The sequence below is a fragment of the Delphinus delphis genome, chromosome X (assembly GCF_949987515.2).
Source record: "Delphinus delphis chromosome X, mDelDel1.2, whole genome shotgun sequence".
NCBI lineage: Eukaryota > Metazoa > Chordata > Mammalia > Artiodactyla > Delphinidae > Delphinus > Delphinus delphis.
Window position 1 is genome coordinate 111,166,512 of NC_082704.1, and position 14,375 is coordinate 111,180,886.

At 38.7% G+C, this 14,375-nt stretch overlaps 1 protein-coding gene across 1 annotated transcript in view; it reads left to right on the plus strand.

Annotated features, from left to right (window-relative positions):
- BEND2 (BEN domain containing 2) overlaps positions 1-14,375 on the plus strand; it is a 118,875-nt gene that overhangs the window by 26,196 nt on the left and 78,304 nt on the right. The window contains exon 6 of the mRNA XM_060002081.1: positions 2,388-2,537. Coding sequence (XP_059858064.1) covers positions 2,388-2,537 — 150 coding nt within the window. The remainder of the gene's footprint in view (positions 1-2,387; positions 2,538-14,375) is intronic.

A 14,375-nucleotide genomic window follows, 5' to 3' on the forward strand; every position in this document is an offset into this window, starting at 1 on the left:
TTTGGCTGCATTGGGTCTTAGTTGTGGCACGCGAGATCTTTCGTTGCAGCGTGGGCTCTTCGTTGCAGTGCGCGGGCGTCTCTCTAGTTGTGGTGTGTGGGTTTTCCCCTCTTTAGTTGTGGCTTGCAGGCTCCAGGGAGCATGGGCTCTGTAGTTTGCGGCACGCAGGCTCTCTCGCTGAGGCACGTGAGCTCAGTAGTTGTGGTGCGCGGGCTTAGTTGCCCCGTGGCATGTGGGATCTTAGTTCCCCGACCAGGGATTGAACCTGCGTCCCCTGCATTGGAAGGCAGATTCTTTACCGCTGGACCACCAGGGAAGTCCTGAGACTGTACCATTTTTCATTCTCACCAGCAACAGTCCAGTTTCTTCACATTCATGTTTCCATTCTTCCCATTGCTCTTTCTTTCTTCCTGATGCTCCAGATTTCCTTCTTTCATCGTATCCTTTCTGTTTGAGGATTTTTCTTTAACCTTTCCATATGGGTAAGACTGCTAGGGACAGATTCTTTTAGTTTTCCTTTGTTTCGGAATGTATTTTTCACCTTTTACTTGAAGGATAATTTCACTTCCCATAGAATTCATGGTTGTGAGTTCTTTTCTTTCAGTAGTTGGAAAATACATACTTGTAGAAGTTCCAGGAACAGCAGAAACCAGCCTGGAAAACAGCTCTCAGACGGTGTATTGCCCAGCTTCACTGGGAAATATCAGTGGCCCAGATACTGACTCTTCATCTCATTACCTCCTGCCCAGTTTTGGTGAGTTTGAAATGATATATATTAGGAGTAGCACTGTTTAATCTAGATCTATCCACATCCTTAATACAAGCCAGTTGCAGCTGTTTTGTTTCGTTTTTTTCAGTTGCAGCTCTTTTTAATACTTCTTGGTATAATTTAAGATTCACATGCAGTTGTAAAAAATAATACAGAGAGATCCTATTTATGCTTTACTTATTTTTCCCAATGACTACACCTTGCGAAACTATGGTACAGTATCACAACCCAGATATTGACATTGATACAACCCACAGACATTATCGAGGTGCCTCCAGTTTTACGTGTATGTCTGTGTGTACACTTTCATTTGTATACTTAGCACTGTGCAATTTTATCACATGAGTGAATCCATCACAATCAAGGTAGAGATCATTACCATCACTCAAGGATCCCTTGTTATTGCTTTTTTACAACACACCAGCCTTCCCTTCCTCCAAGACCCATCCCTAACACCTGGCTACCATTGATCTCTTCTCCGTTTCTATAGTTTTGTCTCACATTGTTATATAAGTGAAATAACATACTGTGTAACCTTTGGGATTGGTTTTTTTCACTCAGTCTAATTCCCTAGAGACTCATCCAGTTTGTGGCATGTATCAATAGTTTATTACTATTATTGCTGAAGAGTATTCCATGCTATGGATATACAACATTTTAACTCTTCACCTGTTGAAGGGCATCTGGTTTTTTTTTTTTCAGTTTTTGGCTATTAGGAGTAAAGCAGCTATAAATATTCCTGTGCACACTTTTATGTAAATATCAGTTTTCATTTCTTAATAGTTCCTTTCTATTAATGAAGAGTTTTCTGTGGTATATATATGCAACATTTTTTTTAAAAACCATTCACACATTGAAGGACATCTGTTTTTTTTTTCTAAGTTTTTTGATACTACAACTGCTGTGAACATTGATGTACTGATTTTTGTGTAAATATAAATTTTCATTTCTCTGTCATGAATGCCAGAAGTGCAATTGTTAGGTCTTATAGTAATAGCATGTTTCTTTCTTTCTTTTCTTTTTTTAAAAAATTTTTATTGGAGTATAGTTGATTTACAATGTTTTGTTAGTTTCTGCTGTACAGCAAAGTGAATTGGTTATACATACACATATCCACTTTTTTTTAGATTCTTTTCCCATATAGGTCATTACAGAGTATTGAGGAGAGTTCCCTGTGTTCTACAGTAGGTCCTTATTAGTTATCTATTATATATATAGTAGTATGTATATGTCGAACACTTGTGCTTTTAATTCCAAACTTTCTCATCTCCTCTGGAACCATAGTATATTAGATTTATAAGAAACTGCCGAGCATTTTCCAGAGAGGCTGTACCATTTACATTCCAAGCAGCAATGTGTGGGTGATCCAGTTTCTCTCCATCCATATTTCTGATCTTTCCGTTGTTATTTCTTCTTTCCTGATGCTCCAAGATTCCTTCTTTCATAATATCCTTTCTTTTTTGAAGATTTTCCTTTAGCTATTTTTAAGGGCAAATCTGCAAGGGAAAATTTAAAAAATCATTTTTCCTTTGTGTCAGAATGTCTTTATTTCTCATTTGTTCCTGAAGGATAGTCTCATCCAGTATAGAATTCACAATTGAGAGTTGTTTTCTTTCAGCACTTGAAAATGCTATACTTACAGAAATGCCGGGAAAAGCAGAAACCAGCATGGAAAACAGCTCTCAGACAGTGTATTACCCAAATTTGGTGGGCAATGACAGTGGCCCAGATGCTGCCTCTTCAACTCTCTCCATTCCACCCAATTTTGGTGAGTTTGAAATGATAACATATCTCAGGTAGCACTTTTTATTTTAGATCCATCAACATCCTTAATGTAAGCCAGTGATAGCTCTTTTTTAACTAAACTTTCAACTTTGTGGTAATTTAAGATACTCATGTGGTTTTAAGAAATTAATACAGAGTGATCCCGTTTATACTTTACCTATTTCTCCCAACAGTAACATCTTGCAAAACTGTAACGATATCACAACCGGGATATTGACACTGATACAATCTATAGATCTTATTGAGATTTCCCCAGTTTAATTGTATTGATTTGTGTGTATATGTGTTTAGTTCTATTTGATTTTATCACATGAGTAGGTTTGCTATCCACCATCCAGTCAAGATACAGAACATTTTCGTCACCTTAAGGATGCCTCATCTTGCCCTTTTGTAACCACACCCACCTCAGCATGATTCCCTGGAGATTCATCTGAATTATATCAGTAGTTCCTTGCTGAGTACTGTTCCGTGGTGTGGATGTACCACAGTTTGTGTTTTGATTCATAGTTGAAGAACATCTGGTTTTTTTTTCCAGTTTTTGGTATTACAAGTAAAATTGCTATGACCTTTCCTGTACAGGTTTTTGTGTAAACATAAGTTTTGATTTCTCTTAGATAAATGCCCAAGAGTGCAAATGCTTGGTTGTATGGTAATTGCATGTTTAGTTTTGTAAGAAACTGCCAAACAGTTTTCCAGAGTGGCTGCACCATTTTACTTTGCTGCCAGCAATGTGCGAGTGATCCAGTTTCTCCATATCCATATTTCTGTTGCTTTCATTGTTCTTTCTTCCTTTTTCATGCTCCAGGATTTGTACTTTCATCATTCTTTTCTGGTAGAAGATTTTCCTTTAGCCATTCTCACGTGTAACTCAGCTAGTGACAAATACTTTTAGCTTTCTTCATGTGAGAATGTCTTTATTTCCTCTTCATTGTTTTTGTTTTAATATTTTGGATGTTCTTTTATTATTTTCAACTTTACTGAGGGATAGTTGACAAATAAAATTGTAATATATTTAAAGTGTACAATGTGATGATTTAATGTACGTATACATTGTGAAAGGATTCCTGCCATCGAGTTAATTAACAGATTCAATCCTTTCACACATTTACTTTTGTATTTCTTTTGTGGTGAGAACGCTTAAGTTCTACTCTATATGCAAATTATACAATATAGTATTATCAACTATAGTCACCTGTTATACATTAGATACTCAGACCTTATTCAACTTATAACGGAAAGTCTGCACCCTTTTCCCAGCCTCTGGCTATTTCCCCCACCTCCCAGCCCCTGGCAGCCACCATTCCACTCGATGTTTCTGAGTTTGACATTTTTTTAAAGATTCCACATAAAAGTGACACCATGCTGTATTTGCCTTTTTCTATCTGCCTTATTTCAATTGGCAGAATGCCCTCCAGAATGAACCATGTTTTTGCAAATCTGCTTCAACTTTTTATTTTTAAAAATTATTTATTTATTTTAATTGGTCCAATTCTTCTAAGTTATCAAATTTATGAGGGTAAAGTGGATTGTAGTATTCTCTATTATCCTTTTTTTAAAAAAGAAATATTTATTTATATATTTTTGTCTCCGCGCGGGATTTCTCTAGTTGCAGTGCGCGGGCGTCTCATTGCCGTGGCCTTTCTTGTTGCGGAACACGGGCTCTAGGGGCCTGGGCTTCAGTAGTTGTGGCACGAGAGCACAGTAGTTGTGTCTCACAGGCTCTAGAGCGCAGGCTCAGTAGTTGTGGTGCACGGGCATAGTTCCTCCACAGCATGTGTCATCTTCCTAGAGCAGGGCTCGTACCCATGTCCCCTGCATTGGCAGGTGGATTCCTAATCAGTGCGCCACCAGGGAAGTCCCAACACTGCTTCATTCTTGAAGGATTGTTTTGCCCGATATAGAATTCATGGTTCAGCGACTTCTCTGACGGTCCTGTGGATAAGACTCCACGCTAACGATGCAGGGGGGCATGGGTCCGATCCCTGCTCTGGGTATTAAGATCCTGCATGCCGCGTGGCGCGGCCAAAAAAAATAAGACAAAATAGAATTCATGGTTGAGAATACTTATCTTTTAGTAGCTGAAAGTGTTTTATATTTAGAAATGTTGTTGAAAGCTCAAACTACCTAGAAAAGAGCCCTGAGACAACAAATTATCCACTTCTATTGGAAAGATAGTAGCCAAGATATTTCTTCTTTATGTCACTGCATTCCTCCCAGTTTGGGTGAGTTTGAAATGATACTTTGACATATAGCATAGTGAATGTAGAGTCATCAGTCTGTTTAGTGTAAGATGGTGGTAGCTCTTCCTAATTAAAATTTTTATTTTCAGAAAAATTTAGCTGCACATGCAGTTATAATAAATACTACAGAAGGATCCTGTGTTCTCCTTACCCACTTTTCCCCAATGGTATTTACAACTGTAAAATGGTATCAACTTGCAGAACGATAGAAAATTATCACAACCAAGATAGTGACATGATACCATCCACAGATATTTTGGAGCTGTCCCCAGTTTCACTTGCATTAATATGAGTGTGTATTTAGTTCTCTACAGTTTTATCATATGCGCAGGTTCACGTACCTTCTACCACAGGCAAGCCCTGAAACAGTCCCATCAGCAGCATGATCTCTCATATTGCTCTTTTATAACCACACCCGTCCCCTTCCTATTGACATTTGCCCCCTACTCCTACCCTCTGCCCTGTTGCATGATAACTATGAATCTCTTCTCCAGATCTATTATTCGTCCCCTCAGCGTTGTTATATACATGGAATCATGTGGTGTTTGAGGCTTCTTCCCTCAGTGTAATTCCCTGGAGATTCATTCACACTGTTGTATCAGTGGTTCCTTCTTTTTTATTGCTGACTAGTATTTCGTGGTGTGGATGTACCAGGGTTTATTTTTCTGTTCATCTGTTGAAAACCTCTGTGTTTCCTGTTTTTGACTGTTAGGCGTATAGGTGATATGAATATTCATTCATAGTTTCAAATTTTGCTTCAGTTCACTCTTTCACACAAGTTTTCACTTCTTTGGATGAATGCCCAAGACTGCAATTTCTAGGTCCTATGGTAACTGCACCCTTAGTTTTATAAGAAATTGTCAAACTGCTTTCCAGTGTAGCTGTACCATTTTCCCTTCCTGCCAGCAATGTATGAGTGATCTAGTTTCTCTGCATGCATATTTCTGTTCCTTCCATTGTTCTTTCTCCTTCTTAATGTTCCAGAATTCTATTACAGATTTTCTACTAGAAGGTCTTCTTGTAGGTATTTTCTAAGTATAAGTCAGTTAGTGAGAAATACATTTGGTTTTCCTTTGTCTGTCAGTATCTATTTTTGCTTCATTACGGGAGGATAGTTTCATCAGCTATAGGTATGAGGGTGGGAGTCATTTCTCACAGCATTTGAAAAAAGTTTTCCTTACAGAAAACTCTGTGACAACAGAAAGCAGCTTGGAAGATAAACCTCAGATGAAATACCCAGCTTTCTTGGAAGGTGAGAGTGGTAAGATACTTCATATTTCTTAATCCCTCCGAATTTTGGTGAGTTTGTAATGATACATATTACAAGTAGCACGATTTAATCTAGGTTTATGAACACCCTTAATATGGGCTAGTGGTAGCTTTTCCTGATTAAAAATGAAAAGGTTTACTTTAAGAAGATTTTAGCTGGGCATGCAGTTGTAAAAAATAATGCAGAGAGATCGTGTGTCTACTTTACCCGGTTTCCCCCAAAGATAACATGTTGCAAAAGTATAGTACAATATCACAACCAGGATATGGACATTGATAAAATTCACAGATTTCTATTGAGATGTTTTTAGTTTTCTTTGCATATGTGTGTGTTTATGTTTGTGTGTGTGTGTGTATGTGTATTCAGTTTTACATAATTTCATGATATCCTCCATCACAGTGAAGATTCAGAACATTTCCATCACCAAAAGAATTCTCCCTTTTGCCCTTTACGCCCACACCCACCTTTGTCCTCTCATGCTCCTACCGTGCCTGTCCCTGCCCTCAGCAACTACTAATCTGTTTTCCTTCTTTATAATTTTGTCATTTCAACAGTTTTACATATACTCACATAGTATGTAACCTTTTGGGATTGCCTTCTTTCACTCACCGTAATTCCCTGGAGACTCATCTAGGTTGCTGTGTATATCACTCCTTTTTTATTTTTGAGTACTACTGCACGGTATGAGTGTACCCTGGCTTCTCTGTCTGTTCACCAGTTGAAGGATGGCTGGGTTGTTTCTCGTTTTCGGCTGTTTGGAGTAAAGCTACTATACTATGAATGCCCATGGATAGGTTTCTGTACGAACATTAGTTTTCATTTCCCTGGGCTGACACCCAAGAGCACAGTAGCTGGGTCCTATGGTAATGGTAAGTTGAATTTTGTAAAATCCTGGCAGACTGTTTTCCAGTGTAGCTGTACCATTTTACATTCCCACCAGCAGTGTATGAATGATCTAGTTTCTTTGCATGTGTATTTCTGATCTTTCTTTTTATTATTCTTATGATTAAAAAAGTTCTTTTGGCTGTACCACGCAGCATGTAGGATGTTAGTTCCCTGACCAGGGATGAAATCCGTGCCCCTGCAGTGGAAGCGCTGAGCCTTAACCACTGGACCTCCAAGGAAGTCCCTGTGGATTTTGTTCTTTCTTCCTTCCTCATGCTCCAAGCTTCCTTCCTTCATTATATCCTTTTGGTCAGATGAGTTTCCTTTAGCCAGTTTTTAAGGGTAAGTCAGTCAGTAACAGTTTGTATTTAGTTTTCCTTTGTCTGCGGATGTGTTTATTTTTCCTTCATTCCTGAAGGATAGTTTTGCCTGAAATAAAAATTACTGTTGAGATTTCTTGTCTTTCAGCACTTGAAAATGTTTTACTTACCAAAATGTTGTTCAAACAGAATCCGGCCCAGAAATGCGTTGTGAGATAATGAATTATCCAATGGTACAGGAAAGTGACAGTGACGAAGATACTGATTCAGAAAATTCCTTCCTCACTGCTTCTTCTGGTGAGTTTGAAATGATCCCTATTATGATACACTCTAACCTAGATCCATCAGCATTCTTAATATTAGCTCTTAGTGACTGTGTTTTCAACATTAAACTTTTCATTTTGAGATATTTCAGAATCACATGTAGTTGCAAGAAAAAATAGGCAGATCCTGTGTACCCTTTACCCAATACTTCCCAATAGTAGTTTTCTGCAAAAAGATAGTAAAATATCACAACTAGGATTATGACATTGATATGATCCAGAGATCTATTCAGATGACCTCAGCTTAACTTGTATTCATTTGTGTGTGTGTCTGTGTGTGTGTATATAGTTCTGCGCAGTTTTATGACGTGTTTAGGTTCAGGTATTCACCACTACAGTCATGATACAGAACTGTTCTATCACTTCCAGGATCCCTCCTTTGGCTTTTTATAACCACACCCACCTCCTTCTTGTCATTCCTTCCCTGCCTTCATCTTTAAGCCATCCAAATACGAATGTGTTCTCCCTCGTTATAATTTTGTCATTGCAGGACAATGTTCTATTAATGGTGTCATATAGTCGTTAATATTTAAGGATTGCCTTTTTCTCACTCAGCATAATTCCCTGGAGATTCATGCAAGTTGCTGCATGTATCAGTAGTTCCTTCCTTTTTATTGCTGAGCACAACCATGATTTGTTTATCTGTTCACCTCGTGAAGGACATCTGGGTTGTTTCCAGTCTTTAGCTATGAGGAGTAAAGTTTCTGTGAACATTAATGTGTAGGTTTCTGTCTGAACGCAGTTTTCATTTCCCTGTGATAAGGCGCAAGAGCACAGTTGCTGGGTAGTATGATTATTGCCTGTTTAGTTTTATAAGAAACGGGCAAGCTGTTTTCAGAATGAGTGATTTTATATTCCCACCTGCAATGTATAAGTGATTCATTTTCTCTGCATCCTCACCAGCATTTGGTGTTTTCAGTATTTTTAAACTTTTATCCCTTCTGGTAGGTGTATAGTGTAATAATATTTCATTGTGGGTTTAATATGTATTTGCCTTTGGATAGTGATATACAACATCTTTACATGTGATAATTTTTCCATCTATATGTTCTTTCTCTGAAATATCTCTTCTGTCTTATAATTTGTTTTCTTTTTTTTTAATGCTGAGTTTTGGGAGTTGTTTAGATATTTGTGGATACTGGTCTTTTGTTGGATATGTGGTTTGCAAATATGTTCTTCCTTTCTGCAGGTTTCCTTTTCATCCTGTCTACTGGTTTTTTTGTTTTGTTTTGTTTTGTTTTGCAGAGAGAAAGTTGTTAGTTTTTGTGAGGTTCCCGCTGTATTTTCCTTTTATGGATTTTACTTTAGCTATCGCGTCTATGAACTCTTTGTTTAGTTCTTGATGCCAATTTTTTTTCTCCTTTGTTTTTTTCTAGAGGTTTTACAGTTAACATTTCATATGTGCGTTAATTTTGTAAAAGGTGTGAGATGTTGGTTGAGGTTCTTTTGTTTTTTTTGCCTATGGTATCCAGTTGCCGCAGTACCATGTTTGCTCCATTGAATTGCTTTTGTACCTTAATCAAAACCCAGTTAGGCATATTTGTGTAGATCTATTTCTGGGATCTCTATATTCTTCCACGGATCTATGTTTCTACCCCTCTGCCAAACCACAACGTTGTGATTATTGTTGTTATGCAGTAAGCCTTGCCATCAGGTAGAACGATTCCTCATACTTTTCTGCGTTTTCAAAATCAGTTTAAATATGGTAGGTCCTGTGCCTTTCCATCCTAATTGTATTTTTAATTTTTATTTACTTATTTTTTAAAGATGTATTGGTTGCACTGGGTCTGAGTTGCGGCAGTTTTGCTCCTCAGTTGCGGCACGCGGGCTCCTCAGTTGTGGCATGCGTACTCAAACGCTTAGTTGCGGCACGTATGTGGGATTTAGTTCCCTGACCAGGGATTGAACCCGGGCCCCCTGCACTGAGAGCGCGGAGCTTTAACCACTGCACCACCTGGGAAGTGTCCCCCATCCTAATTTTAGAATAAGCTTCTTTATGTTTCCCCCCAGAATTGCTGGGATTTTGATGGGAATTGTGTTAAAACCGCAGGTCAGCTTGAGAAGAACTGACATCTTGCGTATATTGAATCTTCTCCTCCGTGAGCATTGTATGTATGTATTGAGGTCTTCTTTGATTTTTTAAATCATCATTTTGTTATTTTCAGGATATAGATCCTATACATCTTTTAAAAGTAAGTTTGTGCTTGGTGCTTCCCTGGAGGCACGGTGGTTAAGAATCCACCTGGCAATGCCAGGGATGTGGGTTCGATCCCTGGTCCGGGAATATCCCACATGGCGTGGAGCAACTAAGGCCGTGTGCCTCAACTACTTAGCCCGTGCACCTAGAGCCCGTGCTCTGCAACAAGAGAAGCCACAGCAATGAGAAGCCCATGCACCGCAACGAAGAGTAGCGTCCACGTGACACAAGTAGAGGAAGCCCGCGCGTAGCAGTGAAGACCCAACGCAACGAAAAATAACTAAATAAGGAGTAAAATAGTATAAAGTAAAATAAAAATTAAAAGAAAATCAGTTTTTGCTGAAGTATTCTATTTTTTGGAGATGTAAATGGTATTATGTTTTTAATTTGGGTTACACGTGGTCATTGTTAGTGCAGTTGACCCTTGAACAACATGGCTTTGAACTGTGTGGGTCCACTTACATGTGGATATTTTTCAGTAAATACTATAATACTATAGAGTCCGAGGTTGGTTGAATCCACAGATGGGTAACTGCAGATACGACTACCATTTATAAAGTTACATGTGGATTTTGACTGCGTGGAGAGTCGGTGCCCCGAAAGCTCACATTGTTCAAGGGTCACCTGTATATAGAGTTAAGCTTAATTTTAGAATGTTGATCTTGTATTCTGTGACCTGGATGAACTCACTTATTAGTTTTAAGAGTGTTTTTGAGCAATTCCTTGGGATTTTCTACATAGCCATCCTTCTTGCATTATGCCAGCTGCAAGTGGGGACCATTATATTGCTTCCTGTCCAATGTGTATGCTTTTTGATCCTTTTTATTGCATTATTGCAGTGGCTAGAATCTCCAGTATTATGTTGAATAAGAGTGGTGAGAGTGGACATCCTTGCTTTGTTTGTGATCTTGGGAAGAAAGCATTCAGTCGTTCACCACTTAACATGATGAGAACTCTTGGTTTCGGTGGATGATCTTTATTAAGTTGGGGCGGTTTCCCTCTCTTCCTAACTTGCTGAGAGTTTTTTGCAAATGATTTTTCTATGTCCATGATCACATGGTTCTTGTTCGTTAGCCTGCTGATACGAAGGAGTATATGGATAGGTTTTCCATTGTTGGACGAGCCTTGCATACCTGGGTTAAATCGTACTTGGTCATGGTGTATAATCCTTTGAATACATAATTGATTTGGTTGGCAAATATTTGATTAAGAATTTATGTGTCCAAGTTCATGGAAGATATTGGTGTGTAGTTTTCTTTTCTGTGTGTTATCTCTGTGTGGTTTTGGTATCAGTGCATACTAGCCTCATAAAATGAGCAAGGATTTCCTCCTCTTGTATTTTATGGAGGAGTAAATGATAAATTAGTGTTAATTCTTTAAATGTTTGGTAAAAATCTCCAGTGAAATCATGTGGGTTTGTAGATATCTTTTGGGGAGCTTTTTAATTGCAAATTTAATATCTTTGATGGTTATTGGACTATTTAGATTATCTATGCCATCTTCGTTGAGTTTTAGTATTTGTAATGTTGGAAGTATTTTCCATTTGTTCGAAGTTATCAAACTTATGAAGGCAAAGTGGGTTGTAGTATTCCCTATTATCCTTTTTTTCCTTTTTCTAAAATTAATTCATTAATTTATTTTTGGCTGCGTTCAGTCTTTGTTACTGGGTGCAGGCTTTCTCTAGTTGGGGCGAGCGGGGGTTATTCTCTGTTGCGGTGCGTGGGCTTCTCCGTGCGGTGGCTTTTCTTGTTGCGGACCATGGGCTCTAGGTGCCCGGGCTTCAGTAGTTGTTGCCCGAGGGCTTAGTAGTTGTGTATTGCGGGCTCTAGAGCGCAGGGTCAGTACCTGTGGAGCACGGGCTTACTTGCTTCTCGCTATGTGGCATCTTCCCAGTGCAGGGTTCATACCCGTGTCCCCTGCATTGGCAGGCGGATTCCTAATCAGTGCGCCACCAGTGAAGTCCCAAATCTGCTTCATTCTTGAAGGATTGTTTTGCCCGATATAGAATACATGTTTCAGCGACTTCTCTGGAGGTCCTGTGGTTAAGATTCCGCGCTAACGCTGCAGGGAGCACGGGTCCGTTCCCTGCTCTGGGTACTAAGATCCTGCATGCCACGTGGTGCGGCCAAAAAAAATGAGGCAAAATAGAATTCATGGTTGAGAATTCTTATCTTTTAGTAGTTGAAAGTGTTTTGTTTTTAGAAATGTTGTTAAAAGCTCAAACTACCTAGAAAAGAGCCCTGAGACAGCAAATTATCCACTTTAATTGGAAAACAACAGTAGCCAAGATATTTCCTCATTATGTCACTGCATTCCTCCCAGTTTGGGTGAGTTTGAAATGATACTTTGACATATAGCATAGTGAATGTAGAGTCATCAGTCTGTTTAGTGTAAGATGGTGGTAGCTCTTGCTAATTAAAGTTTTTATTTTCAGAAAAGTTTAGCTGCACATGCAGTTATAATAAATAGTACATAAGGATCCTGTGTTCTCTTTACCCACTTTTCCCCAATGGTATTTACAACTGTAAAATGGTATCAACTTGCAGAATGATAGAAAATTATCACAACCAAGATAGTGACATGATACCATCCACAGATATTTTGGAGCTGTCCCCAGTTTCACTTGCGTTAATATGTGTGCGTATTTAGTTCTATACAGTTTTACCATGTGTGCAGGTTCACGTACCTTCTACCACAGGCAAGCCCTGAAACAGTCCCATCAGCAGCACGATCTCTCATATTGCTCTTTTATAACCACACCCGTCCCCTTCCTATTGACATTTGCCCCCTACTCCTACCCTCTGCCCTGTTGCATGATAACTATGAATCTCTTCTCCAGATCTATTATTTGTCCCTTCATCGTTGTTATATACTTGGAATCATGTGGTGTTTGAGGCTTCTTCCCTCAGTGTAATTCCCTGGAGATTCATTCACACTGTTGTATCAGTGGTTGCTTCTTTTTTATCGCTGACTAGTATTTCGTGGTGTGGATGTACCAGGGTTTATTTTTCTGTTCATCTGTTGAAAACCTCTGCGTTTCCTGTTTTTGACTGTTAGGCGTAAAGGTGATATGAATATTCATTCATAGTTTCAAATTTTGCTTCAGTTCACTCTTTCACACAAGTTTTCACTTCTTTGGATGAATGCCCAAGACTGCAATTTCTGGGTCCTATGGTAACTGCACCCTTAGTTTTATAAGAAATTGTCAAACTGTTTCCAGTGCAGCTGTATCATTTTCCTTTCCTGCCAGCAATGTATGAGTGATCTACTTTCTCTGCATCCATATTTCTGTTCCTTCCATTGTTCTTTCTCCTTCTAAAGTTCCAGAAGTCTATTATACATTTTCTACCAGAAGGTCTTCTTGTAGGTATTTTCTAAGTATAAGTCAGTTAGTGAGAAATACATTTGGTTTTCCTTTGTCTGTCAATATCTATTTTTGCTTCATTACGGGAGGATAGTTTCATCAGCTATAGGTATGAGGGTGGGAGTCATTTCTCACAGCATTTGAAAACAGTTTTCCTTACAGAAAAATCTGTGACAACAGAAAGCAGCCTGGAAGATGAACCTCAGATGAAATACCCAACTTTGTTGGAAGGTGAGAGTGGTAAGATACTTCATATTTCTTAATCCCTCCGAATTTTGGTGAGTTTGTAATGATACATATTACAAGTAGCACGATTTAATCTAGGTTTACGAACACCCTTAATATGAGCTAGTGGTAGCTTTTCCTGATTAAAAATGAAAAGGTTTACTTTAAGAAGATTTTACCTGGGCATGCAGTTGTAAAAAATAATGCAGAGAGATCGTGTGTCTACTTTACCCAGTTTCCCCCAAAGATAACACCTTGCAAAACTATAGTACAATATCACAACCAGGATATAGACATTGATAAAATCCGCAGATTTTTATTGAGATGTCTTCAGTTTTATTTGTATATATGTGTGTGTTTATGTTTGTGTGTGTGTATGTGTATTCAGTTTTATATAATTTCACGACATCTTCCATCACAGTGAAGATTCAGAACATTTCCATCACCACAAGGATTCTCCCTTTTGCCCTTTAAACCCACACCCACCTATGTCCTCTCATGCTCCTACCGCTACCATGCCTGTCTCTGCCCTCAGCAACTACTAATCTGTTTTCCTTCTTTATAATTTTGTCATTTCAACAGTTTTACATAGACTCACATAGTATGTAACCTTTTGGGATTGCCTTTTTTCACTCACCGTAATGCCCTGGAGACTCATCTAGGTTGCTGTGTATATCAGTCCTTTTTTATTTTTGAGTACTACTGCACGGTATGAGTGTACCCTGGCTTGTCTGTCTGTTCACCAGTTGAAGGATGGCTGGGTTGTTTCTCGTTTTCGGCTGTTTGGAGTAAAGCTACTATACTATGCATGCCCAATGATAGGTTTCTGTATGAACATCAGTTTTCATTCCTCTGGGCTGACACCCAAGAGCACAGTAGCTGGGTCCTATGGTAATAGTAAGTTGAGTTTTGTAAAATCCTGGCAAACTGTTTTCCAGTGCAGCTGTACCATTTTACATTCCCACCAGCAATGTATGAATGATCTAGTTTCTTTGCA